General features: G+C 36.6%; 1 protein-coding gene across 1 annotated transcript in view; it reads right to left on the bottom strand.

Moving 5' to 3' along the window:
* OTOGL (otogelin like) overlaps positions 1-24,080 on the bottom strand; it is a 169,022-nt gene that overhangs the window by 3,620 nt on the left and 141,322 nt on the right. The window contains exons 44-54 of the mRNA XM_086398845.1: positions 22,831-23,043; positions 22,251-22,355; positions 21,171-21,278; positions 17,602-17,703; positions 16,668-16,772; positions 16,542-16,582; positions 11,261-11,324; positions 9,544-9,722; positions 8,857-8,961; positions 6,496-6,615; positions 5,071-5,116 (exon numbers count right to left, since the gene is read on the bottom strand). Coding sequence (XP_086254971.1) covers positions 5,071-5,116; positions 6,496-6,615; positions 8,857-8,961; positions 9,544-9,722; positions 11,261-11,324; positions 16,542-16,582; positions 16,668-16,772; positions 17,602-17,703; positions 21,171-21,278; positions 22,251-22,355; positions 22,831-23,043 — 1,188 coding nt within the window. The remainder of the gene's footprint in view (positions 1-5,070; positions 5,117-6,495; positions 6,616-8,856; positions 8,962-9,543; positions 9,723-11,260; positions 11,325-16,541; positions 16,583-16,667; positions 16,773-17,601; positions 17,704-21,170; positions 21,279-22,250; positions 22,356-22,830; positions 23,044-24,080) is intronic.

The following is a 24,080-nucleotide window of genomic DNA, read 5'->3' as shown; positions in this document are numbered from 1 at the left end:
CAATATCTTTATTTAAAATAAATGCTTGTATGAAATCCCAAGATGTGAAGTATATAAAAGTTAAGCTACTCTGGTTAAAGTCTAGATGGGTAGCAAGATTGCCTGAAATTCAGCTGTTCTTATCATCCAGGACCTTCATTCAGTTGCTGTATTCAAAGGTTATGTCTGTTCTCTTCCTACTTGACTTCTCAGCAACATTTGTGTCAATCCATCAGTCTTTCCTCCTGGATACAATTTCTGCACTTGGCTCTAAGAGCACACTCTGGTTTTCCCCCAGTCTCTTTATGTCTCCTCCTCAGTCTCCTATTTTTGCATTTTCATGCTGTTCACGGGGTTCTCAAGGCAAGAATGCTAAAGTGGTTTGCCAGTCCCATCTCCAGTCCCTTCTCCAGTCCCTTTTCAGAACTCTCCACCATGACCTGTTCATCTTGGGTGGCCCTACATAACATGGTTCATAGTTGCATTGAGTTAGACAAGGCTGTGGTCCATGTGATCAGTTAGTTAGCTTTCTGTGATTGTGATTTTTCATTCTGTCTACCCTCTGATGGATGAGGATAAGAGGCTTGTGGAAGCTTCCTGATGGGAGGGACTGGCTGTGGGGAAAACTGGGTCTTGCTCTGGTGAGCAAAGCTATGCTCAATAAATCTTTAATCCAATTTTCTGCTGATGGGATAATGGAGGTAATGGTGATTTCCTTCAAAAGCACTTATGTCAGCATGCTGCTGCTCCTAAGACTGTAGTAGTCAGTACCCTTGACCCCATGGCAGGCCACTGTCAACCCACACCTCTGCTGGAGACTCCCAGGCACTCATAGGCAAGTCTGGCTCAGTCTCTCATGAGGACACTGGTCCTTCATCTTGGGTCCTGGTGTGCACAAGGTTTTGTTTGTGCCCTCCAAGAGTCTGTTTCCCTGGAGGTTCTCAATCCTTTGCCAGATCCCCAGGTTGGGAAATCTGTTGTAGGCCCTACAACTTTTGAAACAGTGTGAGAACTTTTTTGGTGTAATTGTTCTCCAGTTTATGGGTCGTCTGCTCAGCAGCTCTACAGTGGTGCTAACGGCAACCATCTCCAAGAGGACTTTTGCCACACGCAGTGTCTCCCAGGTCTGTTGAAGCCAGAGCCCCTGTCCCTGTAGCAGGTCATTGCTGAGCTGTGTCTCTGCAGGAGACACTCAAACACTCAAAGGCAGGTCTGGCTCAGTCTCTTGTGGGGATCACCGCTTCTTTCCCTCAGTCCTGGTGCACACAAGGAACTTCCTAAATGACCAACACAAAGAAACAGAGGAAAACAACAGAATGGGAAAGACTAGAGATCTCTTCAAGAAAATTGGAGATACCAAGGGAGCAGAGGGATGCTTCATGCAAAGATGGGCACAATAAAGGACACAAATGATATGGACCTAACAGAAGCAGAAGATATTAAGAAGAAGTGGCAAGAAGAGCTACATAAAAAAGATCTTCACGACCCAGTCAATCACGATGGTGTGATCACTCACCTAGAGCCAGACATCCTGGAATGTGAAGTCAAGTGGGCCTTAGGAAGCATCACTATGAACAAAGCTAATGGAGGTGATGGAATTCCCGTTGAGCTATTTCAAATTCGGAAAGACAATGCTGTGAAAGTGCTGCACTCAATATGCTAGCAAATCTGGAAAACTCAGCAGTGGCCATAGGACTGGGACAGGTCAGTTTTCATTCCAGTCCAAAAGAAGGGCAATGCCAAAGAATGTACAAACTACTGCACAATTGCACCCATTTCACATGCTAGCAAAGTTTTCCATGCCAGGCTTCAAGAGTATGTGAACTGAGAACTTCCAGATGTACAAGCTGGATTTAGAAAAGCCAGAGGAACCAGAGGTCAAATTGCCAACATCCACTGGATCATAGAAAAAACAAGAGAATTCCAGAAAAACATATATGTCTGCTTCATTGATTATGCTAAAGCTTTTGACTGTGTGGATCACAAAAACTGTGGAAAAATCTTCAAGAGATGGGAATGCCAGACTACCTTACCTACTTGCTGCGAAACCTGTATGCTGGTCAAGAAGCACCAGCTAGACACAGATATGGAACAATGGATGGTTCCAAATTGGGAAAGGAGTACGTCAAGGCTGTATATTGATTGTCATCCTGTTTATTTAACTTACATCTAGAATACATCAGTGAAATGCCAGGCTGGATGAAACACAGACTGAAATCCAGTTTGCTGGGAGAAATATCAATAACCTCAAATATGCAGATGACACCACCCTTATGGCAGAAAGCAAAGAGGAATGGAAAGAGCCTTTTGATGAAGGTGAAAGAGGAGAGTGAAAAAAGCTGGCCTAAAACTCAACGTTCAGAAAACTAAGATCATGGCATCTGGTCCCATCACTTCATGGCAAACAGATGGGGAAATAAGGGAAACAGGGACAGACTTTATTTTCTTATGCTCCAAAATTACTGCAGATGGTGACTGCAGCCATGAAATTAAAAGATGCTTGCTTCTTGGAAGAAAAGCTATGACAAACCTAGACAGCATATTAAAAAGCAGAGACATTACTTTGCTGACAAATGTCAGTCTAGTCAAAGCTATGGTTTTTCCAGTAATCATGTATGGATGTGAGAGTTGGACCCTAAAGAAGGCCAAACACTGAAGAATTGATGCTTTTGAACTGTGGTGTTAGAGAAAATTCTTGAGAGTCCCTTGGACCTCAAGAAGATCAAACCAGTCCATCCTAAAGGAAATCAGTCCTGAATATTCATTGGAAGGACTGATGCTGAAGCTGAAGCTCCAAAACTTTGGCCACCTAATGGGAAGAGCTGCCTCATTATAAAAGACCCTGATGCTAGGAAATATTGAAGGCAGGAAGAGAAGGGGATGACAGAGGATGAGATGTATGTGGGATGGCATCACTGACTCAACGGACATGAGTTTGAGCAAGCTCCAGGAGATGGAAGCCTGGCGTGCTGCAGTTCATGGGATTTCAAAGGGTCCAACATGACTGAGCTTCTGAAGAACAACAGTCTCTTATACTTGGTCATTCTCATTCTTGGACCTCCCAACTACAGCATGGCCTGAGACTCAGTGCTGGTGACAGAGGGCAAGCTGTTTCATGTCTTACGATGCTTTCACACATTGGTTACTTCATTAACACTTTCATTGTCATACAAGTTTTAAAAGAAAGACTAGTCAAGAAAGAAACCTCTTTAACATGACCTATAAGTCCTTATCCTCTTCTATCACTCTAACCCCTATGCTATGACTGCACTTGGCCACTTTCTCCACTTTGAACACCCTTCACTCTTCCTGGCTGGCTCCCGAGGACATTCAGTCCCTACTCAATTGACATGTCATCAAAGAGGCATTCTCTAATCACCCACTTAATGAACAACCCAATTCCCCTCCCTCTCCATCCCTTGTATTCTGCACTGTTATTCTTTATGCCATTCGTCAGTACCTGACGTAACGTTGTATATTTACCAATTATTGTTTCCGCCCCTTCTTGATAACATGCACTAAGCAGGCAGAGGTTGTTTCATCCTTTATCATAGTACCAGTACCTAAAAGAGTGTCTACTACATGAGAGGCACTCAACAAAAATTTGTTTATGTTCATTCATTCAATAAATGAAACTGGGACATCCTAGTTGACTGAATTTGTTTGTGCCAAGAGCCATTTTCTATTCATTCCTCAGTGTTGTTATAATTGTAACACATGTTGTTTAGCATATACCTATGATAATAGCCAACATCTGCAGTCTTTCTGATAAAGCCTGGTCACCCAAAAGCAAAGACTACAGACAGGGGTTCTCTAATGCCAAAGCAGAAACTACTTCACAGGTCCTTACACATCAGATTAGAGAAAACAAGGCAGCTTGTCACAATTCTGCAACTTCAAGGAGCTGGGCCAAACTGAACAATCCTGATGCCAGGCACTGGATAGACTTAAGTCTATCACTGATTATGAGTGTAATCCACTTTTCTGAACCTTCATTTCCTCAACTGAAAGGGAAATCATACCTATTTCCCCACACACTTCCCAGAACTGTGGTGAAGACTGGTTGCAGTGTTATCTGCAATGGGTTTGATAGACTGTTGGCGTGTGGCTGACAACCAATAGTAGTAATATGGTCAGTCAAACAGATAGTCCCTTGTCTGCCCTCAGATAACATAAATACACTCACTTCTCTAATAATAAAACATGGGGTTATAGAATTCTTGTGACTAAGAATTCAGTGCTCCACAATGGCATTATTAACCTGAATCATGTTGAAGTCTTTTTCCCAAAAACTTCTCTAAACAATATTAAAATTACTGTTTATGCCAACTTCTCTAACACTTCTATTTTTATCTTGACATAAACTCACAAGTAGTTGAAAAATAAATTCATAAGCATACAAATAAAAATTGCACAAATACCACTCTATTCTATTTCATCTTTAACATGACCTTTAATGTCCTTAATCCTCTTTTATCACTTTCATCCCTGTGCTATGACTGTGCTTTGCCATTTCCTCTACTTTGAACACTCTTCAAAGGGTGCTATAAAGCACCATGAAATAAACCATATAATTCAAATAAATATGTTTATTTATATTTATGGGATATTTTATATACATATTATTTAAATATAACTCACTAAATTGGTATTTCTCAAATGTATTAATTATATAGAACCATAGATTTGGTCAAATAGGTTTGGAAAATATCATACTCTCTATGTCCTTATTGGAGTCTTATAACAATTTTGTGTAGTTTAAAGCACATTTGGTCATAGAGTACTTTTTAAACTTAAACCCTACTGAAATTCTGTGCAATACCTTTGGAGAAATGCAGCAAGAAAGACATTTCTAATATTTAAATTAAATTTAGATTAAAATTCACCTACATTAAAAACTGTATTTATGTTCCAGAAGATAAAGACTAAGTTACAAAATAATCAACCACTTGCCATAAAAACATTTAAATAATATACATTAAAAAATACATTTCCCTTATTGCAATGTAAGAAGTGAATCTTATGAGAAAAATCATAGTCATGAACAATTAAAACTAATCAAATTAATATATATAATTTGTCCTCACTTACAGATCCTGCAACAGCCTTCATTATAAAGCTTCACAATCCCTTCATTCTAGGATGAGAGAGGAACAGTGTTAAAACTCAATGTTTATTCATTTCCTCCTAGATTAGAAATAAAAAACTAACTTTTCAATATATTTACTAAGTATCACAAAGACTTTTATAGGAAAAAGATTGAAACAACTATATCTAATAACAATTTTTATTTTTAAAATTAGGAGCAGATATTTTAATTTTTTTTAATTGTTATTTATTCATAAGTACTATGAAAAAGTGTGCAAAAAGATTAACTTAATTAAAAGAACATATTTAAAATAAAACAAAAGATTTTCTTACCAAGTCGAGAGGTACTGTAAACAGAGATCAGTGTGTTTTTTAGACTCCTTGAAATAAACTACTTTTCAAGACTAGACTGAGTTCCTGATAGAACTGAATGTTAAAATGATATCTCTTTTTCTTTAATATTTTATGATTTTAAACAAATCTTCTACTTCTGAATATCTCTTATCAAAGGCTAAATTAAGAAAATTTCATTGATTATCTTTTGGAATTCTTACCATAATTGCCTGATTGCTTTTAGTAACTCGCTAATTATAATACAAATAAAAGAATAATTTATTCTATAAAAATGGATTTGTGAAATAAGATGATGCCTAAGATTCTTTAAAGAGCTAAAATTCTATTACCTTGGTACATACTGTATCTTGTTATTCAGCCAGCTAGCTAACCATCATCACTAAAAGGGCACATGTTGAAAAAAGTCAGTGAAATCATGCTATTTCTTTACACTGAAAGAAAAATATTGCCTCACACAACAGAGTAAAGTTTACTTTTCATTAGGGATTATTATTTCCTAAATAATTAAGGCTACAAAGAATCTTTTAAAAAACTATGTGACTTTCAAAAATCTACTGTCCCAGCGGGCTCTTCTCTGGAAGAATAAGGAATTGGAAGAGCAAAACTGAACGATCAGCTGTGCTCCAGCATAAGCTGAGCTTCACAGTGGTCCATGCTCAGAGAAACTCTGGCCTCCCTTAGGCCAGCATGCATCGAAAAGCAAATGACATCAAAAGTCTGCTGTGGGTTTAAGAAAGAGAAACTTGACCAAGTTCAGATCAATTAGTTTATTAATCCATATTGAAAGAGAGGCTAAGTCGGCTAATCAAAAGATTTTTCAATAATCCTTTGGTCTGCATATTAAAAACCCAGAGATAGTATCATGTCCATTCAGGGAGAGTCAAAATTATTTGGAGTGCCATATACAACTCAAACTGCCAAAGAGGAAATATAATCAAACTTTTATGTATACATGAAAATAAACATCTATCAAAATAAATAAAGCATGTATGTATGACCTAGGAAAACATATTAATGTGCATTTTAAAAATTATAGTTAATGCTAAATTTTCTTGGCTATAACAAAGTACAAACCATTTTGCATTCAGTCTCATTAAAAGGTGGACAGACCATACTGTAGTTAAGAATCATTGCCCCTTCATCAGTCTTAACACATTCAAATGTTGTACAATTATAGTGCCAGGTGCTCCCCTCCTAAAAATAAAAGAGAAAGATTCTGTTTGCTTCTTAAAATCTGCCGTATTTCATAAGTAGAATGTTTCCTGTCTTACTGAATCAAAAGTCAAGTCAAGATTTAGAGAGCTTCTTGTGACATAAAATGTCTGTCTGGAGCTGTACCTAAACTTATCTAAAATGATTAAAAATACATGTATGTGGCAGGTGGGTGGGTGTGTTTGATTTCATACTAGAACTGAGATGTCAATGTGGAACAAAACAATAGAGAGGGAAGAAGCAACTCAGCGTCTTTTTCTACTACAAAATTAATTATCTAATTTGGCCAAGTGTCAAAGGTCTTGCTCTAATATTCCCTCACTAATTATAAAACAACAAATCATATTAGTTAGTATGACTCCTCACTTGAGGCTTGTTTGTTTTTTCTTCTACTCCCTTATCAACAAAAAATTTAAAAATCTTTGGATGATAGTGATTATTCACCCATAGTTCTAGTTTTCTATACCTTCTGGTTATTTTAAAATGTATCCCTATTCTTTAACAAATTTTTAAGATAGTAACTGTTTATTTCACTCCTGATTTCAGAATTCCTATTTACAAATAAAATCAGGTGAAACTAATTATAATATAACTATTAGGCTGTAATTGTTAATCTATATATTTTTATAATCTGAATTTTAAAATGTTAATCAATCTCTGACTTGAAGATTCTTTGTGGACCAGCAAAAATTCTGACAAGCTTCCTTTTCTGTAGATTCTATTTTAATTCATAAATGTCTTCAGGTCCTTACGAACCTCAACTGGAAAAGATCTACAAGTCCAGGTCTAAAATAAGATAAAACATTCAAAATCAAATATTAATTCTAATATTCAATTCAAATAGTATGTTCTAATTTATCTGGAATCAAAAATTATTTGTTCCATAGGAATTAGATTTCTAGATAAATAAAACTTATCTTTGAAACAGCTAAGAGTTATTATAACAATCTTGATGAATATTTACCTATATTACTTGTGTTCACAATAAATACTCTAAACATAATTTAATATTTTATTTAAATATCAGGGTTTTCACTGTGAATACTGATTATATACACCAATAGTTCCTGGCTTATTGACATCTATAGAGTTCATGTTGCTCTTTACTAAAATCCCCACATTACTATATATTTTCAAGTAACTTCTGATTCATTTTCTCTCACTGACACCTGTCTCCTCATCATTTTTATAAGCTTGCTTTTTCAAGACTCCCTCTTTAAAAAATATAATATGAAGCAGAAATATTGCTATGATTAAACAGATGAATAATATCAACATTATTTAAATCAATAACACTATTTTCACATAATTATAAAACAAATGGACAAGCATATGTTATATTGTTATAAAATAAGATAATTGTTAACTTTTTCTTACTTAGTAAAATGCACAGGGTTGGAGAAATCTGTTTTTCTTTTGGGTATATAGTTAATTCCATGTAATTAAGAATATCATAAATAAGACCTCCATATAATTAAACTATTAATGGAAAAAACTTAAGAATAGCAATAATAAATTGGAACTACCCTCAGGTAATGCAAATTATAATCAGAATTCGTGACCCTCCCAAATCTGATGACATCACTAATAACTGTACTAAAATTACAGGGTTCCCTTCTTCTGTTCTAAAAAAGGGAAAGAGTAGGTCAGTGTGCAAACCTCCATAGAGTAATTTATTATGAGATAATGGAAGAATTCTGAATAATTATTATATTGTGGAAAGATGTGATACGGCATTCATTACTCTTGAAATCTTTTAAAATTTTTCAAATATCTTAAATCTTTTCTTATATTTACCTACTGAAATCTTCAATACCTAAAATAATAAAGCACTAACATCTTGAGTTTCAGAGTTTTGTTAAAATGCTTCATTTCAAATGAGTGAATAACACTCTTTTCCTTTGTTCTAATGATTAGAAACCAACATTTCTCGAAGCCCATTCCTAACATCTGGGGGAAAAGTAAGGATCTCTGATAAAGTAAGTTTGAGAAACCAGTTAAATATGCTCCTTCGCAAAAGGAGTCATGGACTTTAAACTGTTAACTATGTCTTGCATCTAACTATGTCTTGCAAGTGTGCTCTATGTGGGTGTGCTTCTTGTATGTAGAATACTGTGTGTGTGAGAGAGAGATTTTTCAAATTTATGTGAACACCTTATTCAGAAAATAGCACAGAGAGCTACCCTCCAGAGAAATACATTTTAGGAGCGAAGTAATTCATACCTCATATATAACTGTTGTTCCATTTTCCATTTGAAATTTGCAGGATATATTTTTGCAGGTACCACAACAATCATAATCACTTGGAGGTGGAGTATATACCTGGTGCTGTGCATAGGAATAATAATTTGGATTAGCCAACAACAGTACTGGTATTTTTAATGAATTAGTTCTGAAAGTGCTTCCCATTATAACATATGCTCTTGGAGGGAGGGTCAAGAGGAAGAGGACATATGCAGACTATGGTTGACTCATGCTGATGTATGACAGAAACCAACACAACATTGTAAAGTGATTATCCTCCAGTTAAAAATAAATTTTAAAAATTATGCTCTCTTAGAATATCTGTAAACATTTCTAAGGTTGAATTTGAGGCACATCAAATAACTTTATACAGCTGTATTAGAGGTGAAGTAGTTGTTAACCTTTACATCTCGCAGACAAGATTCATCAAGCAGATGTAAAAAGCTCAGGTCAAACAAGCTGTATAGAAAATAAGACTTCTGAAATTCAAGGTTATACACAGGAAAAGGATACTGTATTATATAGATACATTACAAATTAATAGATTATTAAAGCACTATTCAAGTGTATATTTTTAAATTACAGAGTATGTACTTGTTCAAATTCTACAGCTGCCATTTTAAGATTAATGAACTTGTACCAGAAGGACTTAGAAAAAATACTTACAATATCACATTCTTTTGAACAATTCACCATTGTAAAGTTCAAAGTGTGGAAGCCTGTATGGTTATCTTTTTCTTCGAGACACTCTACCATGTAACAAAAATCCCCTTCCAAATACCTTATCATAGATTGGCCAGGATTCAATACTGATATTTCTTGAAATACACACACATCATCCTTTTCTAAGAAAAGATTAAAAAGTCAACAAAAAGTACAATATTCAGGTTTTTTATTAATCAATCAATAGAACTTTTATTTAAGACTATGTTTTTATTGTGATGTGCAATTTTTTAAAAACCAATAAAGATCTTTAACTTTATATATTGTTAATAGCTCAAGAGTTCACTTAATAATGAATGTGACATTTATTCCTTAACATACAGTAAGAAATTACATATAAACTCAACTACTATTTATTGTTTGAACTTTCTCTAAAAGCTATAGTATATAGCAGATTCTAGAATTAACTTAAAGTAATCATCAAGCTACTTGCTGTTCCCTCTTCTGGAAACATAACATGACAATTTGGGGGAATGGATATAAATGAAGGCAAAAATATTAATCAATAACAGAAGGCCTCTTCATGAAGGTATTGTGTAACATTTCATGTTTGGTATTTTGAGAGAAAAATTTTCAATTTTATTGTGCTGCAAAATATATAATTATATAAGTCATCCTTTACGATGAAGGTAGCTGATACACCGTGCTATCACATCTTTGAAAGTGGCTTTAGGTAGGCTGGAATAACTCTTTGTGCCTTGCCAATGCTGGATTTAATTCTTCTCTCATATAAAAATACCAGAGTGTCAAGATATTGAACAACTGTTTATTTTCTATTAACCTACTTAATATGAAGATTTGTTATTTCATAGAAAAATCAACCTTATGCCATACAGTGTTAACACCAATAATTATAAAAGAGTGAACAAAAATCTCTCACTTTTAGATGTTATCTATTTTTAAATTAAATTATATATGCAAAAAAGAACATTGGCATCAACTTTAAATTCTGTGAAGCCTTGGAAAAAGAATCATTTTTATGTCTTGTTATGAAGTTTCTGAGCAACTTCACTTATGAAGTTTCTCAGAACATTTAGGAATATTACACAAGAGAAAATTAAAAAATTAAAAAGTATTGGTGTTTTTCTTTCTGGCCAGAAAGAAAAACACCAATACAGTATACTAACGCATATATATGGAATTTAGAAAGATGGTAACAATAACCCTGTGTACAAGACAGCAGAAGAGACACTGATGTATAGATCAGTCTTATGGACTCTGTGGGAGAGGGAGAGGGTGGGGAGATTTGGGAGAATAGCATTGAAACATGTATAATATCATGTATGAAACGAGTCGCCAGTCCAGGTTCGATGCACGGTACTGGATGCTTGGGGCTGGTGCACTGGGACTACCCAGAGGGAGGGTAGGGGAGGGAGGAGGGAGGAGGGTTCAGGATGGGGAACGCAGGTATACCTGTGGCAGATTCATTTCGATATTTGGCAAAACTAATACAATATTGTAAAGTTTAAAAATAAAATAAAATTTAAAAAAAAATTAAAAAGTAGTTTTTATACTCAAAAACTGGCAAATGGCTTAAAATGTATAATATATCTCAAAATAATTTTTAATTTTTAAAAATGAAAATTAATTTAATTTTTAATACTGAATAACATATACCAATAATATGATTATCATTTAAAAGTTTCAAAGACATAGTTACCACAGAGATACTGTACACATCCACAGTCACTCTGAAAGTTGTAGTCTATTGCAGTAAATTCTCCCTATTAGAAAGATATTATTATTATATGACTTACCAACATAGTTTATTGTATTACCATTGAAAAAATACACAATATAACATCTAATAAGTATCCTACCCCACAACCACATAGCAACTTCATAGTAAATATTTGATAGGAAACAAGCTTTGATTAACCCAGCAGTCATTTAATTAGTAGCCTAAGGAAAAAAACTCACAATAAGCAACATGATCATAGATCACACAGTCTGTCTAAACTTTAATTTCCTTATCTATTAAATGAGTGAAGATGGATAAGATGATCTTTATGGATTGTCCTAACTTTAAAATTATACTGCTTGACTCCAAGCTTCTAGTGGGCAATTCAAGATAAAGAGAATGCTTGCTAATCCTAGAAACTTCTCTTGAGGAAAATGTTCTTGATCTGCTCTACAGAGGTGGTCCAGAACTCTGATGTATGCACACAGCAACGCTGCTATAGCATATAAAACAAGAGCAGAAGAGTGAACGATTAATAACACAGGCTCAGAAACAAAACCGCCCTTCTGCCAATCTTGCTCTGCTACTTACTAGCTGTGTGATCTAGGGCAGGTTACTTAACCAGTCTCCTCTTCACCTTCCTCATTTAAAAAATGGCGATAATAATACTGTCTGCCTCTTAGAACTGTTGAAAGAAACAAATGGATCAATATGTATAAGGGCTTCAAATAAGCTGATGTGCAGAAAGTGCTATAATCTTTCTCTCTCTCTCTGCTCTGCTCTCTGCTCAGTTATGTGTGACTCTGTGCAACCCCATGGACTAGATCCTGCCAGGCTCCTCTGTCCATGACATTTTCCAGGCAAGATACTAAGTAAATTGCTGTCACAAGCAACACTTAAACTTTTCTTTACTAGGAAAATTGTATTGGTTCTTCTCAAGTAGGACTCAGGCCTAAAGTTTCAAGAATGTATTTAAACATCAACTTTTTCTGGGTATCTTTAATTTTCATATGACAGTAAAAACACTAATTTGATTATCAACACAAAAAATAATTCAGATAAATTCATAGTAATATATAAAAGGCACTTCCTCCATAATTATTAATATTCTATTTTTTATAGTGCTTTATGGGTTGCAAAGTAATTTCATAAACATTAACACATTTGATGTTTTATGACTTTTAGTCATTATACAATTCCAGTGGGACTGGAAATAAAATATTAGAAATATACAGTTTAAAATAGTAATAAATCAAGCTCTCTCACTGCATACACTTTTCCAGAAGATTAGATAAGGAAGTAGGCTCTCACTAACTCTTTGAAGTCACTTACCTGTTTTTCAATAGTTAGAGCACAATGCCCAGAGTGTCCTCTCAAGCTTAGGCTTAAATCTTCTCATCTTCCTTCCTAACTTGTTTCCTCTGAGATCTTAGTCACGGATTTGGTTACACTTTTATTCTCTTAAGTACCCAATGTCAATCAGAGGAAATAGCTCCTTCATTGTTCTACCAGTACTTAATATTAATCAAGTATGATAGTATTTTGTTTTTATTCTCAAGCAAGCATCCCTCTCCTTTACAGTTAGTAGGAAAGTCACCTCAAGATGTTTCCACTTTTTAGGGATTATGCATAGTGCTGCTATGAACACTGAAGCTCTGTGGCGACGTATGTTTTCATTTCTTATGGATGTATATCTACTAGTGGAATTGCTGAGTCATATGGTGGCTATATATTTAACCTTTTGAGTAATTACCAGGCTGCTCCCAAAGCAGCTAGTTGTGTATTCCCACAGCAGAGCATGAGGGTTCCAATTTCTCCACATCCTTGCCAACATGTATTAATATCTGTCATTTCAGTGAGTATGAAGTGATCTCTCACTGTAGTTCTGATTTGCATTTGAAAAAGTGAAAGGGTTGGTCACTCCGTCGTGTCTGACTCTTTCAACTCCATGGACTGAGCTGCAAGCCTCCTCTGTCCATGGTATTCTCCAGGCAAGAATACTGGAGTGGGTAGCCACCCCCTTCTCCAAGGGATCTTTCTGATTCAGGGATCAAATTCTTTCCACATTACAGGCAGATTCTTTACCATCTGAGTTACTAACTAATAGTTAATGATTATTATTAGCTATTGTCCACTACATATTTTATTTGGACAAATGTCTGGTTATATCCATAAAATGGAATATTATTTAAGAGTGAAAAAGGAAATGAAGTACTGATACATGCTATAACACAGATGAATCTTGACAACCTTATGCTAAGTGAAAGGAATCACAAAAGACTACGTCTTATATGATTTCATTTACATGAAATATTAAGAATAAGAAAATCTATAGAGATAGAGAGTACATTGTGATTTCCTAGGTTGAGGGATTTTGAGGGACACAAGTAACTCCTAAGAGGTACAGAGTTTCTTGGGGCAGAGGATCAACTTTCTAAATTGATTGTACTGATGGTTGCACAATCTGTAAGGAAAATAAAAACCATTTAATTTCACACTCTAAATGGCTGAATTGTATGGTATGTGAATTATATTTCAATAAAGCTGTTACTAAAAAAGAAATATATTATTAAGTATTTGTTTCAGTGTCTTAGATAATGTACTTAAAAAAAAAAAAAAAAAACACTGTGCACTGTAGCCTGCCAGGCTTCTTTGTCCATGGCATTCTCCAGGCAAGAATACTGGAGTGGGTTGCCATTTCCTTCTTCAGGGGATCTTCCTGACCCAGGAATTGAACTGGGGTCTCCTGCATTGCAGGCAGATTCTTTATTGACTGAGCTATGAGGGAAGCCCAAACATGTCTTCTTTGATAGATAAGGCCAAAAATATATTATCTTTCTCAAGTCTTAGAGGCATATCATAGAGGTAAATATTTAAAGAAAAAAAAAAAGGACTTGCAAAGTGTCATATCCAATGGTTATCCATATAGTAAGTGTCCATCTAAAATAGTTAAATAAGTGATACCAGAGTTATAATTATTATTTCTATAAGTTACATTTTTGTAATTCCTAGAAGATTTGCACATTCATAGACAACTCCTAAGAAGGTACAGGCAGCTAGTTACCTATTTATACCTCCTCCTCCTCTGAAACAAATGCACTGTTAGTACACTTTCTTAAAGACTCACTGGGAACACTTTCAATGTTGAGATAATATATTTTCAAAATTGTGCTTCATTTTAGACCAGTGAACTTATGTAGATTTAAGACTGGTAGATTCAGTCACCAGTGGAAAAAATAACATTGTGTGATCACTTACCAAGAACCAGACATCCTGGAATGTGACGTCAAATGGGCCTTAGGAAGCATCACTATGAACAAAGCTAGTGGAGGTGATGGAATTCCAGCTGAGCTATTCCAAATCCTGAAAGATCATGCTGTGAAAGTGCTGCACTCAATATGCCAGCAAATTTGGAAAACGCAGCAGTGGCCACAGGACTGGAAAAGGTCAGTTTTCATTCCAATCCCAAAGAAAGGCAATGCCAAAGAATGCTCAAACTACTGCACAACTGCACTCATCTCACATGCTAGCAAAGTGATGCTCAAAATTCTCCAAGCCAGGCTTCAACAGTACATGAACCATGAACTTCCAGATATTCAAGCTGGATTTAGAAAAGGCAGAGGAACCAGAGATAAAATTGCCAACATCTGTTGGATCATCAAAAAAGCAAGGGAGTTCCAGAAAAACATCTATTTCTGCTTTATTGACTATGCCAAAGCCTTTGACTGTGTGGATCACAATAAACTGTGGAAAATTCTTCAAGAGATGGGAATACCAGACCACCTGATCTGCCTCTTGAGAAACCTATATGCAGGTCAAGAAGCAACAGTTAGAACTGAACATGGAACAACAGACTGGTTCCAAATAGGAAAAGGAGTACATCAAGGCTGTATATTGTAACCCTGCTTATTTAACTTATATGCAGAGTACATCATGAGAAACACTGGGCAGGATGAAGCACAAGCTGGAATCAAGATTGCTAGGAGAAATATCCAGAGAAGGCAATGGCACCCCACTCCAGTACTCTTGCCTGGAAAATCCCATGGATGGAGGAGCCTGGTGGGCTGCAGTCCATGGGGTCAATAGAGTCGGACACGACTGAGCGACTTCACTTTCACTTTTCATTTTCATGCATTGGAGAAGGAAACGGCAACCCACTCCAGTGTTCTTGCCTGGAGAATCCCAGGGACGGGGGAGCCTGGTAGCTACCATCTATGGGGTCGCACAGAGTCAGACACGACTGAAGTGACTTAGCAGTAGCAGCAGTAGGAGAAATATCAATTACCTCAGATATGCAGATGACACCACACTTACGGCAGAAAGTGAAGAAGAACTAAACAGCCTCTTGATAAAGGTAAGAGAGGAGAGTAAAAAAGTTGGCTTAAAACTCAACATTCAGAAAACTAAAATCATGACGTCTGGTCCCATCACTTCATGGCAAATAGATGGGGAAACAAGGAAAAGAGTGGCAGACTTTATTTTTGGGCTCCAAAAGCACTGCAGATGGTGATTGCAGCCATGAAATTAAAAGATGCTTGCACCTTGGAAGGAAAGCTATGACCAACACAGACAGCATATTAAGAAGTAGAGACATTACTTTGCCAACAAAGGTCCATCTAATCAAAGCTACGGTTTTTCCAGTAATCATGTATGGATATGAGAGTTGGACTATAAAGAAAGCTGAGTGCCAAAGAATTGATGCTTTTGAACTGTGGTGTTGGAGAAGACTCTTGAGAGTCCCTTAGACTGTAAGGAGATCCAACCAGTCCATCCAAAAGGAAATCAATCCTGAGTATTCATTGGAAGGACTGATACTGAAGCTGAAACCCCAATACTTTGGCCACCTGATACGAAGAACTGATTCAATGGAAAAGACCCTGATCCTGGGAAAGACTGAAGGTGGGAGGAGAAGGGGAAGATGGATGATGAGATTGTTAGATGGCATCACTGACTCAATGGATATGAGTTTGAGTAAGCTCTGGAAGTTGGTAATGGACAGAGAAGCCTGGCATGCTGTAGTCCATGGGGTGGCAAAGAGTCAGACACAACTGAGCGATTGAACTGAACTGAACTTCCTATCTCTAGCAAAATATAAAGTTGACTGCTCCCTATATCAAAGCAGATTTCTTTTAATTCACTTAACTACAACTTAAAGAGAATAATTCCATTTACTCTGAGAAGAAATCAGAAATTAAAGAAATAAAGGAAGAAAAATTTGATTTATATTATATTAAAATGTAGTCAAAATATGTGCTCTTACCACTTCACAAGTTGGCATAACAAGATTTTCACAGCTACATTCTAAAAGGCAAAAATCAACATGTTTATATTGATCATAATATACTAATACAATGTAATAAGATTTTAAAATATAAATATTAGTTACCACAATGCCATGTTGGACAACATTGACCAGATACATTTTCTTTCACAAGATTCATATCTTCTGCACAGTTGAATAGAGGCATAGGACAAAGATTTGGCTCACACACTAAATTAAAAAAATAACATGGGTAAAGATTAATTTCATTTAAATGCTAGTTTTCACTAGCTATCATTCACTGCCGTTACTGATGTAGTGGGATCTCCCCAGAGCTGCCCACCCACCACCCATTTGCAATGTGTCAATAAGGACAGAACAAAGGACTCACAAGCAGATACAACAATACTAGTACAGCTAGGACATGCTCCTTTGCTCAGGAGCCCTGAGAAATGGCAGGGGCGCAAGAAGAGAAAGGAATGAAAAGGGTACGGAATCACTTGGAAATCTGGAAAGTCTAGAATGAGGAGAAACGTCATAGCTAATCTATTTTGGGGAGGTACAAAATTGTCCAAGAAGCATGCTATATTTAATATGCTAGAAATCAACTAAGGTCTGATATAACCGAACGACTAACATGCACTGGCCTGAGGCTTCCCTGGTGATCCCGTGGTTAAGAATCTGCTTGACAATACAGGGGACATGGGTTTGATGCCTGGTCTGAGACGATCGCATATGCCCTTGGGCAACTAAGCTTGAGCATCAACTACTGAGCTCACACTCGAGAGCCCATGCGCCTCAATGAATGTAGCCTACGTGCCTACAACCCATGCTCTGTAACAGAAGCCACCCCAATGGGAAGCCTGAGCACTGCACTGCAGAGCAGCCCTTGCTCACCACCACTAGAGAAAGCCCGCAGGCAGCAATGAAGACCAAATGCCTCCAAGACTAACTAAATCAAATAATTAAAAAGTAGCTTTAAAAAATTTTTAAAAGAGGCGCTGGACTTCTTAAATGCCAAACATATCTCAATATTTGCAATTAATTAAAATATACTTACCACAGTAATACTGAGGACAACAGAAGTGTGTAGTATTAAGATCCACAGTGAGAAATTCTCCGTCAGTACACAGTGGAACAGGTTCAGTGCAAGGTTTACACACTAAAGATGAAACAAAAAGGCCAAGTCATGGCTGAGTTAAAAACAAGCTAGTTATAAGTTCAAATTACTGTACACATATAAAATCAAAATGAAGTACATTATATAAAACAAAACAGGAAACAAGGAAAACACGCATTTTAAAAACAGATCTCCTTATTTGGCCATAAAAACAATACTATCTGAATGTATTATTTTATACTTTCCCAAGCACAGTGATATAAAAGAACCATCTTACCAGAAGTATAGGACATTGAGATTTCAGGAATAATTTGTTCTTACTGATGGATCTCAATCAGTGGTATTGATTGATACCATCAACTGATGGTATCTCAATGGATCAAAATACCATTGATTTACTAAAGTTTTATTAATTCACTACTCTTGATTGCTCCAATTTATGGATGAACAATACAGTAGGCACATGTTCTTCTGAACCCTTAGTATCCTTCTTCCAACTTTGATAATAGATCAGATCAGATCAGATCAGTCGCTCAGTCGTGTCCGACTCCTTGCGACCCCATGAATCACAGCACGCCAGGCCTCCCTGTCCATCACCAACTCCCGGAGTTCACTCCAACTCATGTCCATCGAGTCAGTGATGCCATCCAGCCATCTCATCCTCTGAAGTCCCCTTCTCCTCCTGCCCCCAATCCCTCCCAGCATCAGAGACTTTTCCAATGAGTCAACTCTTCGCATGAGGTGGCCAAAGTACTGGAGTTTCAGCTTTAGCATCATTCCTTCCAAAGAAATCCCAGGGCTGATCTCCTTCAGAATGGACTGGTTGGATCTCCTTGCAGTCCAAGGGACTCTCAAGAGTCTTCTCCAACACCACAGTTCAAAAGCATCAATTCTTCAGCACTCAGCCTTCTTCACAGTCCAACTCTCACATCCATACATGACCACAGGAAAAATCATAGCCTTGACTAGACGAACCTTTGTTGGCAAAGTAATGTCTCTGCTTTTGAATATGCTATCTAGGTTGGTCATAACCTTCCTTCCAAGGAGTAAGCGTCTTTTAATTTCATGGCTGCAGTCACCATCTGTAGTGATTTTGGAGCCCAGAAAAATAAAGTCTGACACTGTTTCCACTGTTTCCCCATCTATTTCCCATGAACTGGTGGGACCAGATGCCATGATCTTCGTTTTCTGAATGTTGAGCTTTAAGCCAACTTTTTCACTCTCCACTTTCACTTTCATCAAGAGGCCTTTGAGTTCCTCTTCACTTTCTGCCATAAGGGTGGTGTCATCTGCATATCTGAGATTATTGATATTTCTTCCAGCAATCTTGATTCCAGCTTGTGTTTCTTCCAGTCCAGCATTTCTCATGATGTACTCTGCATATAAGTTAAATAAACAGGGTGACAATATACAGCCTTGACGAACTCCTTTTCCTATTTGGAACCAGTCTGTTGTTCCATGTTCAGTTCTAACTGTTGCTTCTTGACCTGCATATAGGTTTCTCAAGAGGCAGATCAGGTGGTCTGGTATTCCCATCTCTTGAAGAATTTTCCACAGTTTATTGTGATCCACACAGTCAAAGGCTTTGGCATAGTCAATAAAGCAGAAATAGATGTTTTTCTGGAACTCTCTTGCTTTTTCCATGATCTAGAGGCTGTTGGCAATTTGATCTCTGGTTCCTCTGCCTTTTCTAAAACCAGCTTGAACATCAGGAAGTTCACGGTTCACATATTGCTGAAGCCTGGCTTGGAGAATTTTGAGCATTACTTTACTAGCGTGTGAGATGAGTGCAATTGTGCAGTAGTTTGAGCACTCTTTGGCATTGCCTTTCTTTGGGATTGGAATGAAAACTGACCTTTTCCAGTCCTGTGGCTACTGCTGAGTTTTCCAAATTTGCTGGCATATTGAGTGCAGCAGTTTCACAGCATCATCTTTCAGGATTTGGAATAGCTCAACTGGAATTCCATCACCTCCACTAGCTTTGTTCGTAGTGATGCTTTCCAAGGCCCACTTGACTTCACATTCCAGGATGTCTGGCTCTAGGTCAGTGGTCACACCATCATGATTATCTGGGTCATGAAGATCTTTTTGTACAGTTCTTCTGTGTATTCTTGCCATCTCTTCTTATTATACTTTGATAATAACTCTCAATGAATTTGAGGAAATGCCCCACCCACACAGTCTTAGAGTGACTCTTAGTAAAGATGCCTCACTCTTATCAGTCTTTGTGTAGGAAAAACCCACTTTAGATGAGTCAGAATATCTTTCTATAGCCTTTGAGTCATAGAGGCACATCAAGACAGGAAATAAATGGATGTGGCTGACTCAATCATTAGTGACTGCCACCTAGAGAAGCTGGTTTCTCTCCTTCACAGGGTTTGGCTGTTCTGCTTCATCTCAATCCTACAAAATCTTGATCCCCCAATTCTCCCAATAATTGGCTGTGTATAGGCTATGCAGCGGAGAAGGAAATGGTACCCCACTCCAGTACTCTTGCCTGGAAACTCCCATGGATGGAGGAGCCTGGTAGGCTGCAGTCCATGGGTTCGCTAAGAGTCGGACACAACTGAGCGACTTCACTTTCACTTTTCACTTTCATGCATTGGAGAAGGAAATGGCAACCTACTCCAGTACTCTGGCCTGGAAAATCCTATGGATGGAGGAGCCTGGTAGGCTGCAGTCCATGGGGTCGCTAAGTGTCGGACACGACTGAGCGATTTCACTTTCATACATTGGAGAAGGAAATAGCAACCCACTCCATTGTTCTTACCTGGAGAATCCCAGGGATGGGGGAGCCTGGTGGGCTGCTGTCTATGGGGTTGCACAGAGTCAGACATGACTAAAGAGACTTAACAGCAGCAGCAGCAGCAGGCTATGTAGAATCAATCAGTTGTTGCCATTGCAGTCAAAGAAATTTAAATTATACAAAAAGAAGTGCTGTGATCTATATGGGTTTATCTGAAACCTACATTCATCACCAGTCTTTGATATGATAATTCCCCAACGGAATGGAAAAGAGAGAACTGTTTATTTTTGAAAGTCCAGTTCATCAGACAGAATATACAGCACCAAATATAGTCATTTTCTAGACACCTTTCATTTCTCTTTCGAGATCACTGTGCTTACACATCCCGTACATATCCTATACAGCAGATGAAGTTTTAAAGAGTTACTCTGCTTAGTAGAGTCCTTTATTTACTTAGTTCTTCAGGAAAGTCAGGACTAAAATTTTTCTCTAAAAAGAACTATGTGCTAGCTTTATCTTTTAATTGATTATATTATCTTTGATTAGGTTTTGACTTATATACATAGTCTCTGTCAACAGGGAAAAGTAGTACTAATTGTAATAATTATCAATAATCATTTAAAATGCTATATCTTTTTTTCTACCACTCTAATTTAGTTGAATTTTATTTGGTTACCATGAGTTCCATGAAATTCACACCAAATAAGAGATTTTCCTTTGATCTTTCCTCTTCTTCCATGAAATGATCTCACAAAACACTTACCACAGAAAGGAGAAAAGCAGCAAGTCTCTTCCTCTTGAACCTGAATCATGAATTGATCTTCTCTGCATTCTGGTATTGAAATTTTGGGGCATTTGAATGGGTCACATTCTGCAAAAATGCAAAGATATTTGGAAATTTATATAGAGTAAAATGAATAAATGAAATAGTGTGGTTCATTTCTCTTTGAATTTAGTAATAATTAGTTCATTTAAAAAATCTTAATCTTAGAAGAAATATATAGGCAATAGCAGGTTATTAATATAAAAAATAAGTATTTTACATAAAAATATATGTAAATAGACATTTAAAATATATATATACTTTATCTTAATCATATATACATGATTAATCATCTATATACATGTATATGTTTGTGTATATATATGTATATATATACTGCTATAAAATCTCAGAAGAAATATATAGAAAATAGCAGATTTTTTATATTTAAAACATACAAATGTACACAGTTAAAATACATATTTCTAGTAAAATTAAGATCTTTAAAATGAACTAATTATATTGATGCTTTTGAACTGTGGTGTTGGAGAAGACTCTTGAGAGTCCCTTGGACTGCAAGGAGATCCAACCAGTCCATCCTAAAGGAGATCAGTCCTGGGTGTTCATTGGAAGGACTGATGCTGAGACTGAAACTCTAATTCTTTGGCCACCTCATGTGAAGAGTTGACTCATTGGAAAAGACTCTGATGCTGGGAGGGATTGGGGGCAGGAGGAGAAGGGGACGACAGAGGATGAGATGGCTTGATAGCATCACCAACTGGATGGACGTGAATTTGAGTGAACTCCAGGAATTGGTGATGGACAGCGAGGCCTGGCGTGCTGCAATTCATGGGGTGACAAAGAGTCGGACACGACTGAACTGAACTGAACTGATAATCTATATAATAAATATAATTAAAGTTCATATACATACATATTTACAAAGAAGTCATAGGTTTAAAAAGAAAACTACAAGACAGTTCTACAATCTGATAAATTTTTTTGTAGACACAAAAATGAGAACCTAATCCACTACTCTGAGTGAACAATGCATCTCACTTTTCCTAGTTCATCACTCACCACATTGGTACTGTGGACAGCAAGAAACGGGGCTATGGCCAACAACCAGTTTTTGACTATTTGTACATGTTGGAATGGCAGTTTCACACAAAGTCATGTCACATCCTGGAAATAATCAGAAATATAAAAAAATTATGTGCACAACTAAAATCCTGAGGTTCTAACTTAAAGAAAGAAAAGGATTCTCAATATGCATGTTTTTACACTGCAATTAAACCCATTCAGCTCACAGAATGGTCATATGTGAAAAGGCAGCAGATTTAAGGTTACTGATTGCTGTCTTTGACTCTTGGTTATCCTAAGTCAAAGACTCCCAGATCCTTTATCTTGTCATGTCTTTCAGACTGTTATTAATTTATAATAGCTAGAGTTTTGCATGTCTGTTTGCAAAATCAACAAAACTATAATGAGGTAAAAGTTGCTTTGAGAAAGTGTAAGTGACATTTATGGCAATAGTTACTTTAACCCTGTACATTTTTTTTTTTAACACCAAGCATCATACATGCCCCGTTTTTTCTCAAAGAATATCAACATATTTTGTGGCATTAATAGACTGTAAGGCTTCAGCCTGCATACATACTGCAAACTTCCTTTGAACAGCAGGTCCACCTATCAACGAAGCCCAGGATGACTTCAGCTTCTCGTTCACAAACTGGCGAGGGCTGTTCATCGCACTCAGGTTCTATGGGAATGATGCTTCCATTCGAGAAACATTTGTACAGGGCACATTCATCAGTGCCCCCATTCCAAACTTCACCAGCACTTCGAGGCTGGTCTTCACTATCAGTGCATGCTTAAAAAGACAGTCAATGGTATATCACTTAGAACTTGGGCACGAAAATAAATCAAGCTGCGATGTTTTGACTTCAGACTGTGATTTGGTCCATGGGCACAGGGAACCCGTCATGTTATCTACCTTTTCGCAGCTTCTTCTTTTTGTTCATCAACTGCTAGCTTACATTTTTCTTTAATGAACTTTTTGTAGTCCATGGAAAATATTTTTCCCTTCTACAACTGTCTGTAAATTTGCATGACCTCTTCTATAAATAAGATGATCTGCTAATTATTTTGTATTCAAGTCTCGCTAGTACAATTTATTTAGCTTAAACAAACTCAGTAACATAAATTTAAATTAGTTTTAAAATATTAACTATAAAAACTAAGTAGTATTAGAAAACAAGGTAGTCTCTACCTCACATTAACATGTTTGTCATAGCACAATTCAAAAGATTCCAGCTTTAAAATCTAAATGTGAAAAGTAGGCAGTCAAGCAAATATTGTTTAATGACTCTGTTCATTTTATTATAAACATTTTACTTAATGACAAATATAGCCCTCTAGTAATTCTTTAAGGATAATAAAGATAAACGAAGTGATCACCATATTCCAAGCTTCCAATGGACTTTTCTTTATTTACTACCAAACCAATCTCTCAGGTCCCTAAAACCAAATATAAGCATGCCTGTGTAGTCTCAAATTCTTCCACAAATATTTTCTCAATGGCAAATACAAACTTGTTTCTGAAACTATATATGCATTTGCTGCTGCTTGCCTTCCCCTTTAATTATAATCTTTACTTTTGACCACAACAAAGACCCCTGTGATAGATAAAAAGCGCTGTATGGCAATTTCCTCAGTTTTGCACTTTTTCAAATCCACAACCACCATGGGGACTATGTGTCAAAATGGGTTGAAAATGAAAGCAGAAATACTTGTTTTCTCCCAGATACTAACACTTTCTGAAACTTCTTGAGCGCTTATTTTTCCCTAGGCACTGTTGTAAAATCCTTTCTATTTTTTTGTGTATCCTCGCACTAACCTTGTGGTATA

Source organism: Bos grunniens, chromosome 5 (genome assembly GCF_055505025.1).
Source record: "Bos grunniens cultivar Pamir isolate PY7600 chromosome 5, Bosgru_T2T1.0, whole genome shotgun sequence".
In the NCBI taxonomy this organism is placed as follows: Eukaryota; Metazoa; Chordata; class Mammalia; order Artiodactyla; family Bovidae; genus Bos; species Bos grunniens.
Note: the sequence above shows the minus strand (reverse complement) of the source record. Positions and strands in the feature narration are given on the sequence as shown.